Source organism: Falco rusticolus, chromosome 10 (assembly GCF_015220075.1).
Source record: "Falco rusticolus isolate bFalRus1 chromosome 10, bFalRus1.pri, whole genome shotgun sequence".
Taxonomy (NCBI): Eukaryota; Metazoa; Chordata; class Aves; order Falconiformes; family Falconidae; genus Falco; species Falco rusticolus.
Genome location: NC_051196.1, coordinates 9965039 through 9985048, shown reverse-complemented (window position 1 = coordinate 9985048; position 20010 = coordinate 9965039). Strand labels below are relative to the sequence as shown.

The window sequence follows — 20010 nt, the reverse complement described above, 5'->3', positions numbered from 1 at the left end:
CTGTTACAATCTGTATGCCATGCCTAAGGAAATCAGGTGGTGAATTCCTGTGTAGGAATGTGAGGATGTTGTTGATCTCATGGAGTCTGCAACCTCTTGTGTTAAAAGCCGAGCTGAATAGTCTCTAACTTCAGGTTGTCATTATTCCTAAACTATAAAATGAATCTGTGAACTGCAAGATGGTGTGATTGAGTTACCAGTATATGAATTAAGAAACTGATATGATTTCTTATTATAGATCTTTCCTAGACACACATTATTACGTTGCAGATATTGTTGGAGAGAAATTGCTATGAAAATTATTCAGGGACTTCAGGGAGTGAGATATAATTTTATTTGTTGAAATAGAAAATTGCTCATATCTAGTCCATTTAGGCATAGTCAATACGTTCCAGCACATCACATAATACCCAAAAATGACAGCACCAAGGACTTAAAAATGAACAAATTATTATAAGTTAGTGAGTCAATTTACAGAAAAGATTGAGCAGCAGGAAGACTCATAACCAAACCAATGTTTAAATACATTTCTAATACAAGCCAACCACATTGAATTGACCTGTGAACAGTGCACACAGCTTCTGGGGGTTTTTCCCCTCCTCTACTGTCATAATACATGAAGACCTGCTTTAAATGACATAAATAAGAGTTTACTATTTTTCTAAGTCACTTGCGCCGATCAATTCTGGATCTAATCTTGTGAGGTACTTAGTATCAGCCAGGGTAACAGTAGCCTGCCAGGTTTTCCCACCCAAGAGCAGACCCACAGCTTTGGGCGGAGCGTGTGTTAACAGTCACATGGCATCCAGAAAAGCATCTTTTTAGCAAAGAATATTTTTGAGGTCCCTAAAATGCTGATGGTGCTCAGCTTCTGTTGACTCGAATACTTCCAGGAACTCAAATCTCTGAAGCTAAAAGGAAAACAGCCTTTCGCATTTGGTTTTACAGTTGAATAGGTATCTGCTGTAAATCTCAGGGCTTATGTAAAATTCAGAGCAACCTCAACCGGCCTGACTGCAGCACGTGCATCTCCCCGGGGTGAGCAGGCCAGACTTGGGCAGAGGAAAGTGATCTCCGCCTCAGGACTAGGGGCATCTTGTTTCTCCGAGGCTGCCCTTCCTCTTTGTACAGCAGCAACATTAAGGTGAACAGGCCTTTCTAGATCATAAAAGTGAGGTGAAAAAAATCTTTCACTGATCTAACTGAAGGTTTCTGCTGAATTCCCCTTCTATGCAAAGCACTAATAAGCTTGCTTTAAAACTTCTAAAAAAGACATTGAAACCGTTATGACTCTCCATTTTCTAAAGAAAACTGTGATAGATGGTCCTGACAGTGATGTTCTATGGGATTACAGGAGGTTTCTGATTCTGATAAAATCCAGAAATTTTCTCCACTAAACTGGAAATACCAGCAGATCTCAACAGAGAAAATGAAAATATTTATTGCTGCCCTGCCTGCTCCTACTTTGTGTCAATCTTAAGGAACTGAGCTCATTTCAAAACCAATTGCCACAATCCATCTCAATAAATATTTAATCTGAAGATCAGGTATGCTTAGCCTATGAATGGCAGGTAAAAATATCTGATGGTAATTCTGGAACACATTCAAGGATTCTGCTGTCTTTCCACTGTGATGAAAGACAAATTATATCTTGCTATGTTTTAAGGGTGTCCCTTCAAGTTATGGTAACTGAGAACATTGTTTATAAATCTTAACTCGTATTTTATTACTAATTATTTACCAAACCAATAAAGCTACCTACTCTACAACGCACAGCTTTACCTATACATAGCTGTTAGAAATACACATTTATCAATGAAAATCAGAGATAGCATCCGAACTGTAAAATTTAAACAGACATTCTTATCCTTTTTAAACAGTCTAATAAATAAATATAAATAGATAAATATCACAGAACCTTGCACCAATAGAGCTATATTGTTTACCTGTGGTCAGTAGTAGTAGAATCTTGCTTTTATCTTTAGAAAGGGTATTTTAAATTTCTTACAATACAGCAAAACCTTAAGATAATTCATAAATTATTGTGACAGGATCCAGTGCATCTGTTACCCTTCAGGTACTTACAAAAAGGGGTTTTTAATTTAAAGCTTTTGTAACAAGAATGCTTCTAGCTTTGCTGTACCATAAACAACTGCTGCAAACTAGCACCATTCATGAAATAATGAGAATACAGAATTTTCTCAGAGCATGAGGTAAAAGGATATAAAAAAAAAAACAAAACCCAAAACAAACAGTCTTTCAGTTTCTCCTTGTTTTTCCAGTTTGAAGATCTAGTGCATCATACATACAGTTGGGAATACTACTAATCTTAAATTGCAGTTATCTCAGATTGAAGAAAGTACTTAAATTACACTGAATAATAAGGAGAATTTCTACACTTCTGCTTTGCCAGTATCTACAAATGCATGTAAAAAAAGGATAGGAGACAGTTCCTTTAAACAAAAAATATGCATATATTCTTAAGCAGCAAGATAAACGTAGTTTAAATAAACCCTCAATATTTTCTATCAAACATTGACATTACAAACTTAAGATTTTTTGCAATCCTTTTGAGGAATTATTCTCAGGGAGATCTTTAACTGCTACACTGCACATCACAGCCTATAATACAATATATTTGTGAAGTATTTTATCAAGCAACTGTAAAGCTTACCCTATAAATATTAATTGGGTCTGGATTACTATTTTTAAATTATCATTTAGCATATTTTAAATACCTTAATCTGTGACATACAAAAGCTTTTTTTAGCATGTAATAGTTTTAAAGGTAGTCACCTCTTTGATAATCCCTTACAATTTTACAAAATATAGGGATTTAATATTGCTTTACTTTCTTGCTCAAAAACACATGGCACACTAAAACTTACAAATACATGGAAAATTAATTTCTGACATTGCATTTACAGCAGTTTTAATAAGTGCTTATAAGTAGTTATTAGTCAAATGACCCTTCCTTCACCACAAATAAAAACTAGCCTTATTTTTATATAAGATGCTTGCTTTCTGACCTTTAAATAGGTCACCATGGGTTGGCTGTGCCCCGATATTAACAAACCCACACACAGATTCAGACAAAGAGATGGAAAGTAGTGTCATCTCAAAAAAATTAAATTATGTCATCATGGTTCTCAGAAACTCTCTTCGCAGCATAAAAATAAAATTCCAAGAAAACAGCAGAGCTCTGATTTCCCTTTCGCAGATTCTGATGCCCACCAGACAGGTGAATTCAGTCCCATCCTGTATTCCGGTGACCCTTTTTTAAGCTGATAGTGAAACAGCTCACTCCGGTATGAGCAAAAGAACTGCTTAACAGCTTTTGATAACAAAACAACATGTTTCCCAAATAAACTGATCTTATATTTGAGTTCCTTCATTTTTCAGAAGACCATATGTCCATGATTCCGGATATTGCTGAAATCATGTATATTTGCTGTTTAAATCCTGCTCAGCTGATAGCCTCTAGATAATATAATGCTTTCAAAGTGCTGGTCTTCTGCCTTTTCTTTCACTCTCTGCTCCTCTAAGGTAGACACAAGTTTGTCCCTTTCTTCAACCACTTTCATCATCTCAGTAAAAATTTCATTCTCCTCATTCAGATCCATCTCATCTTTAAGGCTGTCTAAAAGATGAAAAAATAAGAAGTTAAAATCCAAATCACTCTGTTGTCACACTTTGCATTCTAATTGTTGTACAGCTTGCATTAATATTATAGTCCATGACAAATGAAGTCAATGGCAATTAATATTTTTCATGTTACAATTCAGGGAAAATTTCTCCTGCACTTAGGATGTTTAAGGTTGGCCATTAATGCTCCTGATATCTAGAGTAGATCTTTTAGCAAAACTTAGACTGAAAGGGGTAGGAAGAGCACTACTAGTTTACAAAACATTTAAGATGGAGATTAAATTTAGTTTATAAAGTTAAAAGCCCAATCATTAAATGTAGTATCTGTAAGAAAATGGAAAGTGTTTTTCAGAAAATTTATTGAAAACTGCTGTCACTTATGATCCACATACTTAGAATACAACAGAATATTTTGGGACTCAGTGCTATGTAATCCTCCTTCTGCCTGCATTCCTCCTCCCCATGCTCTCTTTTCTAATACCAAATGAAAGGACAAGCCCAAACTGTAAACCCAAGTACCTAAAAGCAGTTCCAAAACACTGCAGTAACCAGTAATGCATACAGTTAACATAAAAGCAGATAACCCCTTTTGTGTTCAGTTGGCTGAAGAAATTGGTTTCTGTTGCTGCCCATCACTGCATGTTAGCTGGACATTGCTGCCTGCACAGCACAGTGAGTGGGACTACATGTGCAAGCGCTTCTGATCCAGTTCCATGTTAACTAGGTAGGTTAGCTTAGCTGTCTTCAGAAGTCGTATGAGAAGATCTCACGGGCTGCATTTTGCTGGCTGAGCTGCGCTTGCAGAAGAGCACAGGAGGCAGAGCCTCAGCCACTCTCATCCTTTTTGAGGCAAACAGCGATGCATACAGGCACGGTCTGTCACTGTGGGCTGGAGCTTACTCTCCCCTTTGACTTACCATCAATGGCCATTTTCTCTCTCAGCTTTTGTTCCAACCTGCTTTGGTGGTCCTCCAGTTCTAGCTCTTGCGCTCTAGGTACAATAAGAAGTACAGTAAAGACTGAGATTTTTTCAATAAAGACTTATATGTTAATATTATTTCAGCCAAGAGATTCTGTGTTCGTTTTATCCAGTATTTTCTCCTTATGGGCAGTCAAGGTTAAAAGGCTTGCCCGTCCCTACCTTGCCACACCAACGGCGAAGTACCCCTACCACCTTTTGCATACGTACCAGATTAAGCTCCCTTATACACAGCAACGCTTCAGGCTTTAAGCAGCTGTGCTTTGTTGGTGGCACCCACAATGTAATTCTGGATAGGACTGAACGCTCCCACAGACAAAGGGCCCTGCCAGGCTCTCTGCACAGGAACGGGTCCTGCGGCACAGGTACTAACACACAGGAACACATCCAGACAACAACAGTCTATGTCCTGCAGTGATACAAGCAGCCTGCTTTTGCTTTTTTAACTCTGCTTTGGAGAATGTGAGCAGGAAGCATTGCCACCACAACCCCCAATGACAGTCGAAGAGGAAAGAAAAGTATTGGCTTCTGGCAGCATCAGCACAGCCGGGAAGAAATTGGGGTGCAGCTGGAGCTACTGGCTGGGCTGCAGCTCTGCACGCAGCACGGAAGGCTGAGTGATAGGGATAAATGATAAATGGCAACAAGCAGCCTGCACTGGTGTGAAATCCAGGGGTGAGTAATGACTGCTGCAGCTCTCATCGCCTTCCCACGTTGCCCGGAAATAGTGGAGAAAATAGCTGAGAGTCACCTCTGCCTATCTGTTGAGTGAGTTTCCAAGGAGGTGAGGTGAGGGAGCTAAAGCCAATATTGTTTCCATCAACCACAAACAGTGGTATCTGAGGCAGTTTTTATTTGCTTTGTGTATCTGCTTGTTTCATCGCTGTAGTGAATTCCTAGACCTTTTCTCCTATGTCCAATAAGAACAGAGATAGATTTGTCAGACTATTTTTCTTCTACAGGAGAAGGCACCCCAGTGTTCATTAGACCCACAATACGTAAAGGCAGAGCATCTATATGCTCTGCTGGTTTAGAGTATCATATGGGATTGAAACAATTGAACCGCTGTGAGAGGGAATGACCAGGAAGGCTCAACTGAAAGATCTGTCTTCAAAACAGATTGTAGCTACTCTGAGTACGTTTATTCCACGACAGTCTCAAACTGCAGCAAGCAGCACAGTGTTTAGGTGTACTGTGAGTACACTTTTCCCCTATCTTTAGTACTAATGCTTGTTTCTTACTTACATAATCAGGAGCTCAGACTCATAACGCATTAATTTATTCTTCTCCAGGACCAGCTCAAACCATTCATGTAGCATCTGAGTTTCATCCTTTGTGCCTGAATCTGTTTAAAATAGGAGATGTAACTGTGCGTTACCAGCTTTCCTTCCAATGCTCTTGCCACTTCACTTTAAATAGTCCTCATTCGTAAGCCTAGGTAAGTTCAAATGTACATTCCTTTGATGTATGTAACTTACATCAGTAATGTCTGGTTATAACAGGTATAACATTCTTGGCTACATTTGGTTGAATGCTGTAGTTTATTGCAGCTAAAGATGCATCAGATTTAAACACATTTTGTTTAGGCAGTTAAGTTTTTCCTTTCAAATAATGACACAGACTTGCTTTTTTTAATAAGTATCAGCTTAGTCCCTGCTTCCAGTGGGCATCAGACGCATCCTCTACAAATTTCCATACATGTGCTTTGAATGATGGGAAAGGCTGTGAGACAGGACAAACTTATTATTACTGGGTGGTTTCGTAACACTTTGGGCCAGGGCATTGCTGGTAGGCACTATACAGACACCAAACACGAGATGGTCTCTCTACCAAAGAGCTCGCAGCTTGGCTTGGCCTTGCTGAAGAGGAGGATGGATTTCTCTTTCACCAGGTGAGGGCCTTTACTGCTCTTAAAATGCCGTTTGTACAAAAATCTTTGGCAATGAAGAACCTGTAGGTGTTTTCAAGCAGCAAGTCAGAGCACATTTGTATTTATTTTCCTTGCTGTCCTTTAAGATGCTCATCATGTCACATTTTCCATTTTCTTCACAAAACCAAACCACCCCACCACTCTTTGATGCAGAATTACAGCAGCAGCAACAGCACTACAAACACATCTCCCATGTCTGCTCTTCCCATTCACCGTCTGCTGCCACAAAACAGCAATCACCTCTAGGAAGCAAGTATCTTGCACTGCTCCAGGCTGAGGCAACAATTTAGGTGACATGCTGACCCCTTCAGAAGCATAAAACCAACAGTCTGACCATGCTCCTGCCTCAGCACGTGGGAGTTGCACACCCCACCACGCTGCTGCTGCGTCTTGGAGGCAGGGACAGCCTGACCTGGGGCAAAGCAAAAGGAGGTGCTGCCAAGCAGGCAGGGGAACACAGCGCTTTCCTCCTCAATCCTTCCATCACACTGCTGGATAACCAGCATAAAATCCTCATAGATCAGCCTGGCTGTTTCTGTGGGTGTAGACTTATGTGATTCCTCCTACTTTAAGAGGACTGAACCTTTACTTCAGATGACAGAGTGCTGAAATTTAAGACCAAAGGTCTCAGGTCCAAGATTGAGAGATGGCAATTACAAGGGTATCATTAAAATAGGTTACCAAGTGGAGATAGCCAGAGTCCTGGAGAGTTCGGCAGTGTTTCATATGCCTTTCTGTTGTTGTCTTGAAATGTGCTTTGTTCTTGGCCCCAGAAATTACCATCTTGCCTGTAATTGCTTCAGCTGTCCCTCACTTTAACGTCAAAGCCAGGATTTGACTCAAGAACAGCAAGCCCATCTCCTTTGGATAGTAATGATCTCGCCCAATGCAGCCCTTCAACAATATTCCTGAGCAGGAGGGAAATTGTTGAGTGTTTGGGATCACCAGCCCATTTTCATGCCTTCACCAAGCACTGCCATCCCAGAAAGCCCGGGTCACATCCTGCCAGCATCAGAGGAATTACATGGGCCCTCACACCGAGGACAGGCCTCATGCTGGCTTGGGTGCGGTTCTGTGACTTCTCATCAGAATGTGACCCAAATTTGAAGTTACCATGAAACGGGAAGATAAAGCAGCAGGAGAGGGCAGAGCAATCTTGGTCTGGTTTCTGCCCAGTTCTGTTAAAACTTAACAGTAATGGATGTGTTCCTGTGAGACCTTCCAGATCAGCAAGCAGTGATAAAAAAATATCTTCTCCAAGCAACTGGTGGAGCAGTTCTCGCTGGGACGTGCCGACAGTGGCTTCTCACAGACCAATGCAGCCATGCAGCCGTAGTATTCAGAGCCTTAGGTCTTCATATGCCACCATCAGAAGTTATCATCACAATCTGATCTATCTTACCATCAGTAAAAACATTGCAATTGCAGGTATGTGTATGTCCTGCACACAAACAGAAGGTTACTATTCCCTCTTTGCTGTTTTCTTGATTAAGTAAAAATATTTTTTAACATTTCCTCTTTACATTTTAAAATCTCTGTATCTCCAATAAAAGACTGTGTATCATAGGTTGAGGTAAGCAAACAGTAACACACTTTGCAAAAATGCCACTCGTTTCACCAAAATCCTCAGTGCAAGCTGAAACAAAATATGTTTTTCCTCCTTCTCCATCCTGCAGAACACCCTCCAAGTGTCCCCAGGGGCATTTTTTCCCCTGAGCTTTTCAGATGTTTGTTACAAATAATGTTAACAGTTATTTAAGTCTGATGGAGTGCTTGATGGCTTCCAAGAGCAGAACAAGCCAATGAAGTCTTTCGCATAACGCAGTACAAGGGATCTGTACTGCATAATGCAAAAAGAATTTGTGAGTCTGTTTTGTGAGCCATGCTGGCTTTTTCTTACAGCCTTGCTAAAGCAAAACTTTCCTCCTGGTTTACCCAAGTCTCCTTGAAGCTAGGTCCTGTTTGAAAGTCAGATATTCTTCCAATTACATTGCAGCTATTTCTATTTTCATCGCTTTTGAGGGAATGACAGGCTACAGAGGAGTATTTACTGAACACTGTTCTCAAAACCTCAACCTTCTGTTCTCCAGAATGATGCTATGTTGTCCTTCCATACAGCAGTCACATGGTAAAGGAGTCTTGGCCCGCTTGTACCTTTTTAGGAACAACAAAACCTCATATTCCTTATTTCTACAGATTTTCAACTGATTTCTTTTGATTGTGCTGAAAGTTCTGAGAAACCCTGGATATGCTCCTTATGAAATCAAAACCTAGCTGCATCCTGCACAGATATTTGTTCACCTTCTAAAGCAATTTCTTAACATTCTCTCTACATGCATTTTTCTTTTTTACCATCATTCTTCATGATGTGTTTAGTCAACTGATCACTTATGCTAATTTCAGTGGAAAACATGTTCTGAGATTTTTATTTCTGTATTTTCTTGTAGGCAGAAGATCTCCATAAGCCTCCACAAATGTCAGTAGAAAACAAAGCGATGGTACCTCAGTGATTTATTATTTGGTATTTTGAACCAGAATAAAGGGAATAACGGGCATGAAAAATTATTCGTAGGACTGATACTATTTCTCTCTTTTTTTTTTTTTTTTTAATTCATGAATTGTTGTCACTACAATTAGAAGATCATCAAAGCCTCATTTTGCTCATCAGTCTTCATGGCAGTTGTTTCGCACCCACGCATGTTCTCTTCTAATTCAGTTGAGGAGGTAATGAATAACTCCCTCTAACAAAGGGGCCATTCATCCCAGGCTTACAGAATTATTAAAGGAGAGTTGCATAAATGTCACTGAAGACTAGTGTTTGCAGGCCTGTCTCTAAATTTGGTTATTCACAACCTTTGCAGCTCAATATTATTGCTGAACTGTGATTGGTTTCTAATTACCTTAATAATACCTATTAAATCACTTGAATTGCATAAGCACAGACCTGCTTAAATACAACTTAACGTAATAAACACCGGTCATTCATTAAACAATAATGCTCATTATTTTTAAGAAGGTTGAACACAATATTAAACTCACCAATTCCTGCATCATTACACGTGTGTTATTACAAGTAACAAAGCACCCACATTTTGTTTGGGAAACTTATGGCTTCATGCTTTCGCACCCGAAGAGTTGCTGAGAGACAGTAACATCCTACGTTTCAATATCTGCCCTATTTGTAACTGGCCACCTACACACAAACAATAAACAGGGAGAAAAAAAATAGTACTTTCACCTTAATGAGGGCAATCCAATTACTAAGGATGGGAAAAGAATGAGAAGCATCAATCTCTTGGCAGACAGCCTTCTTTAGGAAATGTGATTGTCAAAACAGCAAAAACAAGAGGCAGCTCTAGGCCATTTATCCTGGCATTCAGTGTCTATCCCAAGAGCTAGAAGCCTCTTGTCTCTCTGTATTTTTGAGGTTTCCAAAAAAACACCACCCTTACACAACTCAGCAGTGAAGGAAAAAAGCTAACACTCCAAATCCTCAAAGTCCCTCCAGCAGACTTTCTCACAGGTGGTAAAGGTGTGTGCCATTTGATAAAAGGTTATGTTTTTGTTTAAGAAAAAAAGACGCTAGCCTTTTAATTAACATTTCAAGTGGGTTGGCACTATCAATTATAGGAAATTAGCTAATAAATATAAAAGGCTGGGCAAATGCTCTCTTGCTGAACCAATTAGTTCAGTGTTAGGATAGGGGCAGTAACTGCTAAGAAATATGGCGTTAAAAAAGCCAGCATGCAGAGATTGTGCTGGGTTGCCTAACTAAGACAACATCAAGAGCAGGTGCCAAAATATATCTAGGTTTTCAGTGTTATGCAACTGCCTGTCATGAAAGCACGAGCTTCAGCTTTCTAAACCAGAGGTAAAGACAGACATGTTTGCAGCCAGGCTGTCAGCTCCCCAGAGTCCTTCCAGCATGGAACTGCAGTCCCCTCCGAAGTCCCTTACACACACGGCTCACATTCACATCCCCATTTTTGGCCTTGCGGGAGCCCACTGATGTTCTGTTCCTCTGCAGGAGATCTCCCCAGCTTCACCCCACGCGTGGTGGTGGTGGTGGTAGGACACCACAGTCCTGGGTGCTTGGGACTGTCAGTTCAGGCAAGGGAAAACCTTGTCTCCGACTGGGGCCAAGACAATGTCCCTGTTATCTCCTACCCACTGGGGGAAAAGCTGTGTGGTTCGGGTCTGTGTGCCTGCATGCTGCTGTTGCTATAGCATGGCCACCGGCTCTAATCGTATTAATGGCATTTCACACTCCGGGAGAAGTCATTAAGGACTCTGTTACTAGGCACAGGCTGCTGCTGGCTTGGTAACTGAGATACAGCTCCCAGATACCTCACTGGTTCCCTCCATATGATTAAATTAAGGTGAGGGTGAGATTTTAAAAAAAATGGGTGGAAAAAGTGTAGATTCAGGTTCAACAGCAAGGCAAGTAATTCCAAATCTATGATAACCAACAGAAAATTCATAGCATTCAACATGAAGGTGCTTTGGCTAACAGAATTTGAGGAAAAGACTTAGCAATTATTTTTGTCCTTCCAGTTGTTTTCATTTCAGATTTCACACTAAACTCTATTTCTGTGACAATCATTAAAACCCCTCTGCTTGGAAAAAGCTTAAAGAAACCATCACCAAACAAACACTGCTTCATTTACCTGATTCTCCTCTTAGTTCTCTCTCCAGTTTGACACCAAATATCTCCAGAGCTCTTTGTCTTTCCTCCAATTCTTCCAGTTGACGTTGGACTGCCTACAAAATTGTAATGATACAAAAGCTACAAACATAGCTTCAACATTCAGAGACAATAGGTGGCCTCAGTGGTTAGAGAAACAGCTTGAAAAGGTCTTGGAGGGGTGGGATCTGCAAATTCATTGAGAGTATTAGGTGCCTAAGCAATTCAATAATTCCACTAAGTATCTATGCACTTTTTTATGTGGGTAAGTATTATAGTATCATTTTCTGAAAAGCAGGGCCTGTTTATACATAAAGTGAAATGACTTTGCATCATTAAGAAAGAATACGGTTCTTTTCCATTGTTATGGCAGAGAGAGAACAAAAACCATCACTGTATTTTCATCCCCTCCTGTAGTACGTAGAGGTAATAGCCGAGTTTCTTACATTCTCAGGGGCTGATTTTATTTCCCCTTTCTTTCTCTTTCCCTTTCCAGTGTATTCTGCCCTCACTGCCAGTCACTCTTCCCTCTTGTTCTTCACACACAATTACAAAATTATGATGACCCTCTGGGGCACACGTGGATTTGTCACATACAGAGATGCAAGGCCCCACCACATACATCTTCCTGCTCCTGATGGCTGGGGGAGATTTCAACACAGAAGGCAGCGAGCCACCGTGAGGAGTGAGGGTGGGTGCAGAGCCCACATCAGGTACTCCCTGTCCTCACTAGTCACTCTTGGGAGACAAATAGGACATGTGAGCTACGTTTTCACCTGTGCTTTGTGAAGCCTCTTCAGCTCCTCTTGTTTAATCAATTGCTTTGTCTCCTTCTCCAGCTTCCTTCTCCTTCTGAGAGCCCTTTTTGCCTTCAAAAAAGAGGGAGAAAAATGGTAATCAAAGCATAAGTACGTCATTATGTGTTTCCTCAAACCTTCCCCAGAATCACAGAACCATTGATGTTGGGAGAGACCTCTGAAGATTGTCTAACCCAACTGCCCTGCTCAAAGCAAGGTGACCTACTGCAGGGTGCTTGGGACAACCTAACTGAAATGAAAATATTCTCGTAGGAATATTTTCATGCACTTGCATACATTAACTTTAAATCATTACATGCACCTATTGCAACCCTAAGTCAGTGTGAACTGTGCCTGTCAATAAAAAAATGTCCAAATCACAAAGCTGACTATATACAACATACCACTATACATGGCTTCTGCAGACACCATCATGGCCAGGGAAGAAGCCAGGCACAGGTAGGGGGAAGCTCTAGTTTAAGGAAACTCAACCCATATCTGTTGCTGTAGCTGCTAAGTAGCAAAATTTACTTTGGATTGCTTTGAACATGGCAAGAGGGGTGTATCCAAAAGAAACAGCCACCACAGGACACTACCTGAAGCCCTGCGAAACCTTCCCCGATGCCATTTCTCTGCTGCATTACAGAGGGGGGGTTCCTTTCCCTGGGGCACCTCTCACTGCTGGATAGCACATGTTGCTGGGCTGGCCGAGGGGATCGCCTCTGCCTGCTCCATCTTGCCCTTGACACAAGCTATCTGGAAGTGCTTTGAGGCTGTGGTTTTCCCATTTTGGAGGGGACAGAATATATGAGCGCTGTAGACCAGACAACTGAAAAACTAACAAGGCAGAAAGCCACCAAAATTTTTCCCACCAAGTTTTACCAGAGACCAGCGGTGGTACTGGCGAAATAGCACTCAGAACTGGCACGAAAAGAGGTACTAGGAAGTAGCTGAGAGAAACAAGCTGAGTGGGGAATGTGCATCAAAACTGAATCACTGTTAACACCTGCATGCGACAGCTGTTCGTTCACCCCGTTTCTGTCAGCTGCCCTGGCAGCGCTGCCTTCCCCGCTGCCTGGCCCTGCCTGTCCCTGCAGCTGCCTGAAGTGTTGGGAGTTGCTCCTATCCAGTTTTCTCCCATGTCTCCCTTCTTTTCTCTATTTTGTTTAAACTTTATTTAATTCACCATAATATTATCTTACTACAGATTGTCTTTCCTGTAACAGGAAAGATGAATTCTGACATCTCAGTGCATCCTGACGGACAGCCACTGGCGGGACGTGCCGCCACATGTTGCTGCAGTTCCGCCTCACGGCACTTCAGTTCTTCTGGAGCTGTGCAACTGGATACTTAGCTTTCAGCTTGGCTCTTTTTTCAGCATACTGGGCAGCCTCTTGCTTTGCTTTCTTTCCCCCTGCTCCCCGCAAAGCAACAAATCAAAAGGCCACCTCATACTATTAATTCCACTTACTGATATTCTGCACAGGAAAGAGGTAAACACATTTCTGATGAGCTATTCAGGCAATAAAAGCTCTGTTTCTTCACATCAGAGCCGGGTATTAAGAGTTCATTGGTGCTTTAAGCCCATCGTTTCTGCTAGCCACAGGAACTGAGTTAGGGCTCAAAGACCCCGGTGTGCAGCTGGTCCTTTCAGTGTACGGGGTCTGGGTGTGACTTCATGGCACACGCAGTTGTGCTGATTAGGATAAAACCAGCATTTTCCACGCAACCTGCCTGTAGCGCTTCTCAAATGAAGTTGTATTTCCCCAAGGGAAATCTGCATCTGCTTGGTTTAATTTTTTCGACAGTTTGCTAGTTGGGCTACATATTAAGGCCACTTAAAAATGCAGCTTCAAAGTGGTTTCAGTGAAACATGTCTGTTTGTCAAATCAAGACCTCCTCTGTCAATGCTGGTGTAACCCGGGTGAATTAAAGTTCCAATGAGGAAAAAGAAATTTTTATGTTCATCTGCCTTACAGAATTTTAATGTATTTTCTCTCCTTGACACATAACCTCTCCACTGATAAAACGTTCCAATCCCCACTTAGAAAAACTGCCATGTGTTTTAGATCAAAATCATATATGAATCTTAAATACAGTCCAACTGAGGAAATATCTGTCTGTTCCCAAGTCAAGATTACCTTGTGTGTAAATGACGGCTTGGATTCAAATTCATCATCAGAGGAAGAACTAGAATACTCGGTAGCTTGTTTTCTGACAGGTAGGTGTTCGCATCCTAAAACACAGGAACAGAAGAGTCAGTGAAGCAAAAAAATATTGTTCTTCAACTTAGACACTTTGCACCTGCCCTGAGTTCTAACCAGCAGTACCTAGCACAATTTGGAAATTCGGCTGATAACAGTGTTGACAGGGATCAAAAATTTAATTAATGCTATTTGATTTTTTTCAGGTATTACAAACAAATAAATTAATTCCTTGAGCACCCTGCATGTAGCATGCTGTTCTGAACACACTCAAGATTCATTAAAATGTATATCTGAAGTTAGCCATATCACCCAAATGATTGTATAAGGCTCACTATACAGTGTAATTGAATGCAAAAAGTCTGAGCCAGCTCTTAAACAAATTACCCTTATGTGGCTTGTAGCATCTGGCACCCATTTTTACTACATGACATCTGCTCAGTGTAAAATAGTTGGCGTCAGAATGTCTGGTCATATAAAAAAATCACAAATGTAATCAGAAGCAAATGGACTAAGAGAACAAGGCTTTATCACACAGCCGCATGCAACATAAATATTTCATTAATTATGTCTAAACAAACGTCACTTATTTTCCTGCTTTAGGAATATTATCACATCATTGAACCGTTGATTAAAATGCCATAATAAGTCAGGAAAATCCATACATCACAACAATGCACTCCATAAGGAAACCTCAAAGGCTGCCTTTGGAAGAAGCATGCTTTCAGAATTATAAATTAAATTACATTTAATTGTAGCAATTTTATCATGCCTGTTTTTCCAGCATCTCATTTCAACTGGGTGTAAATATTTGAATTTCTTCTTAATTTGTCTAATTCATAGCTTCGTTCTCTTTATTTCAGAAAATAAAACCGCTTTTGGAACATCTGTCACTATGCTTCAACCTGCTACAGGGTTAATGATTAACAGCTGGGCAACATCTTGGAAATGTACATTATTTAAAGCTAACAGTGCCATTTTTCATTGTATCTGCAAGGTAACAGTTGGCTCTCTATGTGCAAGTTGTATTCAGACTGAAATAACTTCCCATTCTCCCAGTGTAAATGTTTCTTCTTTGCCTCGTCCTGGATCACAGTCCTGAAGTAGGGCATCTGTCTCAAGCCCTAATTTAAAATCAGGATCCATGAAACCTGTTTGTCCTGGATGATAAAGCAATAAAAGCAAATCCAAGTAATCTGAGGCACAAATCCTGATTTTCCTGAGCAATCTCCATTATAGAAGCACCCAGTCCTAGTGTTCGATGAAGCTGTAAGCTCAGAGGGTCCACTGGAGCAGATCTGGGTCCTGCCATCCTTTTTTGCAGGACAAGTCCTTGGGCAGCAGATGCCTTTGAGGGAAAGCCGGGAGGTGCAACAGCCCTCCAGGTGGGTCTCCAGCCTGCCAGGTGATTCCACTGCTCCGGAATTGCCCAGGCTGCCACCCCACACCTCTCCGCCTCACCTCATGGCACTTGGAGGAGGGACACAGCTCCTGCTCACTGACCTGCCGGGGATTCTCCGATGACTCATTATTGTTGGGGTGACACTGGTGCCACACACTGCCCCACGCTCTGCAGACAGGAGCGCAAATCCAGCTGCACCCCCCCACCTCTGCTCCCAGCGGTGGGGAGCTATCAGCCATAAAGCCCTTCCCAGTGCACATGATGAAGGCAGGCATGGGGAGCTATCCACCACTACTACTTTGGAGACGTAAATTCACCTACCTTGCTTCTCCCTGTGCAACCAAAAGTTTGCAGTAACTACCCTGCACTCAGACCACTAGCGAAATGAAATTCTGTAATATTCAAAGGGCAAGCTTTACAGCCCACCAGGGCTGGAAACACAAGCAATTACACACTCCCTTTCTTCTCTCAGCTGTGGGAATAAGTGACTGCTTCCCCCGTCCTCCGCTTTGAGTGATATCAATAATTTAAAAAGCATTACAAGGTCTACAGAAAAAGCAGCCTGCTATAAGACATGGGCACCTTCCTCCTCCTCAAGGGTGTGACTTGGGAGCTCTTTGCCCTTCTGGGACAGAGAGAGGGTCAATGACTTCCAAGGGCCATCTCATGAGCATAAGGAAGGCAATGTCTGCACATGGAATAGATTCATAACAGCCACAGTCCTCCCAGTGCCTATCTGCTATGGAGAGTCGGGTATTTGCACCTTGCTCTGCAGAGAAAAGCCATTTTTAGATTGCTCCAAAAGAGCTGAGCTTTTCAAGGGATGCAGTACCTAAACCTCTGTGAGATGACAGCCACCTGACTGCAATCAGCAACATCCTTTATCATCTCCACCTGAGAATCCTACAGGATGAAGGACTATGTGAAGCCACTCAGTGATGAGGCAGCTGATGGATCTACCCGTTTGCATTGACAATTAAGGTCTCTTGTCACATTTATTGCATATAAGTTTCACAGCACTGAGGCTCTCTGCTAATATAATGTGGATAATCAAAGCATGGGCTGCTCCAAGGAGGTGCCCAGAAACACACAGCAAAGAATGACAGAACTGGGATGAGAATACAGGGCTTTGGCTTCCAGATGGGTGGTCCTGCCACATTTCAGGGATACAGAAGCAGTGGGACAGTGCACTTCTTTCAACACTAGAAGGGCAGCCACTCAGTGCTCTGCTCAGCTATTTTTCTTTGGCTATTTCCTTGTGGGAGAGACTAGAAATATGCTCTAAAATGTACCCCAGATGCAAATTTCAACTTCAAAACAACTATAACAAGCACAGTAAGAAATTACCTCATGGAATGAACTTTCTTTATGCAGAGCTAGAGAAAGAATATACCACAAGTTTATTCTTTTTTTTTTTTTTTTGGGGGGGTGGTGGGGTGGTGGTGGTGGTGAACAACAACAACAACAACACATGAAAAACCAAACCAAACCACACTTCTGTATTACAGCATCTGTATGTTCTACTACAGATGACTGAGCATTAATCTTTCCCATCTCCAAAGGGAATGAAACAGACAGAATTTAGCTGCCAGGTGTGAGGATCTGGACAAGAAGTTCACACCTAAAAATGTTCAACTTGGGGACTTCTACACTTACTGGATCATTTAAATCTGAAACTCAGAACTACAATAGTAAAGTTGGATAATAATAATTTGTCTACTCCAAATATATCAAGCCTTAATGCTCAATAGCTACAGAAAAGATCTCAAAAACGTATGTTTTTTCCAAATATTAACTCAAATTTTTTGGACTTGGCCTTTCTCTTTCTGGCCATCTAATTCCTTCAAAATTGGAGTTATTTATTTTTTATTTCTTAAGTACTCTAGTGTCTCCCTATCTTCCAAATTAACCTGTTACACTAGAGCTTTTTCTCCCCAGCTAACATGACTTTGGATCATGAGGAACGGTCAGCCATAGTTTTAGTTCTTAATTATAAAGGGGAAAGGAACAAATATTTCTGAAATCTTTATTAATCTAATCTTGATTTCCACCTCACAGTGGCTACTAGGAGTTTGGTCAAGAAACCTTTCCAGCTTACCTGATTTACAGCTGTCAAATCACATGAAACTGAGTATTAATTACTATTTTTATTAATTGTTATTGAATCTGACAGTGTCACACAACACACTTCAAAGTGCAAAGCTGGAGGAAACCTCCAATTCTTGATATTGGTACTTGGTATCCATGTATGTGTATGTCATAAGAGATAAGAAAAATGGCATCCATAAAATTAAAACTCCTTCCTATGACAGTGTGTTACAGCCTGGTAATCCAAAGGTGAGTCTCAAAGACACTTTGCTTCGGCCTAAGCATGCTGCCATTGAATGTCATCAGTGGTAAAACCCTCACTGTACTCAGAGGGATCAAATGACCGAAGTCCAGCACTTTTGAGAACCCCTCTTATCATGTAAATCTAACGGACTGGCTTTCCTAGGAAACTTGAGGTCCTCTGCACAAAGAGGGAGATGTCACATGAAGAGATTAAGAAGGTAATACCTTCTGTTTCATGTGGGAACACTGCTGGTTATCCTGGAGATATATAGGGGAAAAAAACCCACCAAACCACCGCTACTGTCACTCCGCATGTCACAGCTCACCTCCCTTTCCTGGGGTGTTTTTGTGCCACGGTAATGACTGCAGTCTAAATACACGGAAAGCCTTGGAGCAGGAACTGGTTTTATAACATAATGTTATGTTAATCTGTTGGCTTCCTCTCTAAGTGTCCAAGATTGTGTGGTTTTATAAAGTCATCGGAGTTAATCATGACCACTTTAAGTATTTCAGTGTTTTACAAAAGAAAGAGGCAAAGCTACACATATCTCCTAGGACACTGATGTCCCAAATCAGATGGGACTTGGCATGAAGTAGGAGATTAAATGAAAGGACGGAAGAAATCAAGAGTGGGCTTGGCTCTTTGGCTTCACCTCTCTGCTTCTCCATAGATTTCTCATGTGCTTTTAGGTATGTAATTTAATCTTATAGTGCCTCAGTTCCCCTTCTAAAACATGTAATCACTGAGATAAGTGTCCTAGCTGACAAGAACATCACAAACACAGACTTTCAGTGGTACAAAGGTGCAGCAGTGGGAACACATATGAACCTGAAATATTTAAAACAATCTCTTTTCAATCTAAAAAGTGCACAAAACGAGCAAAGTGAGTTCATAACATATCTACTTTTCTCATCAGCTGAGCTGGTTGTCCTGCTTAATGAAGGGAGCCATGTAAAGCCAGTCACAAACTTGAGTTATAACGACTCTCATCTAAGGGGTGATTCTAGGAATGTTTTTCACATGACCCCTACTCTGTCAGGGTACATTGTACAATCTTCATTGTACAAGAAGCAAACCCAGAGCCACAAACATCTGCCAATACCCAACCACATTTACGGACTGGTCTGTAGAAGGTCTGTAAGTCAAGAGTAACCTAACCCCTGGATCCACTACTGAGTCTCATTACAAACACTGCTGACTGCAGCTCTCTCAAACAGCCTGGCTTAGCTCTCTTCTTACTGTTGTTTTTCTGTGGTATTAATGATTTTTAGTATCTATAACTAACATGGTGCTTTGGCATTTTTCTAAATTTCAAAAGGGCAAGTAGGGTTAGGAGAGAACAGTTAACCACGTGATCAATCAGTTTTATTGATCAAGTTTTTTAGGTTTCTTTAATTGCAGGTTGGAACACAAAGGAGGAATTAAAGGACAAAGATATTCGTGTAGTCAATAAAAAATCTGGATCTGCACTTAAAAACACCAGTGTGGCTATTTGGGGACATTTGTATATTTTACAAGAAAACTTAGACAGGAGTTTGGGATTTTTTAAAACCAATCTCTCACTGAAAACAGTACACGAACCCCTATTACTTCAGTAAAATTTGTCTAGGTCCCACACAGGTAGTCTGTGCAGCCAGATCTCTGCACAACCCCAGATTTCCAAGTGTCTCTGAGGAACAGCTCATATGAAACAGAAAGAAAGCGTTAGCCAGAAAGCCTTTAGACCAGGTCTGCATTTCAGAAGCTGGAATGACCTGTATGGAAGGTATAACTGCAGGTGTAAGTTTGACCAACAGGCAATCAATCTGCTGCTGAGCAATTAAGATCTCTGCTTCCCTATGCTGAGCTTCAGCTGGTGGCTGAACACTCGGCAGGAAACAACAAAAGGACAGAATATAGTTTTAGTTTGGACAGACATCTGGGTCTGAAATGCAGAAGTCATCAGCATAGGAAAGACATCTTGACGTGTATTTGCAGAAAGACGAGCAACATAACGTAGAAGTATATGTGTAGGGTGAGGCTGAAGGTCCTTCCAGC

The 20010-nt window shown here is 41.2% G+C and overlaps 1 protein-coding gene across 3 annotated transcripts in view; it reads right to left on the bottom strand.

Annotated features, from left to right (window-relative positions):
• Positions 1-308: 308 nt before the first annotated feature.
• Positions 309-20010, bottom strand: part of LOC119154594 (F-actin-monooxygenase MICAL2-like) — a 132687-nt gene continuing 112985 nt past the window's right edge. For all 3 annotated transcript variants that reach the window (XM_037402360.1, XM_037402358.1, XM_037402359.1), the window contains 6 exons: positions 14177-14271; positions 12015-12107; positions 11222-11315; positions 5870-5969; positions 4563-4636; positions 309-3640 (listed from right to left, as the gene is read on the bottom strand). In XM_037402360.1, coding sequence (XP_037258257.1) covers positions 3456-3640; positions 4563-4636; positions 5870-5969; positions 11222-11315; positions 12015-12107; positions 14177-14271 — 641 coding nt within the window. In that variant the 3' untranslated portion in view covers positions 309-3455. The remainder of the gene's footprint in view (positions 3641-4562; positions 4637-5869; positions 5970-11221; positions 11316-12014; positions 12108-14176; positions 14272-20010) is intronic.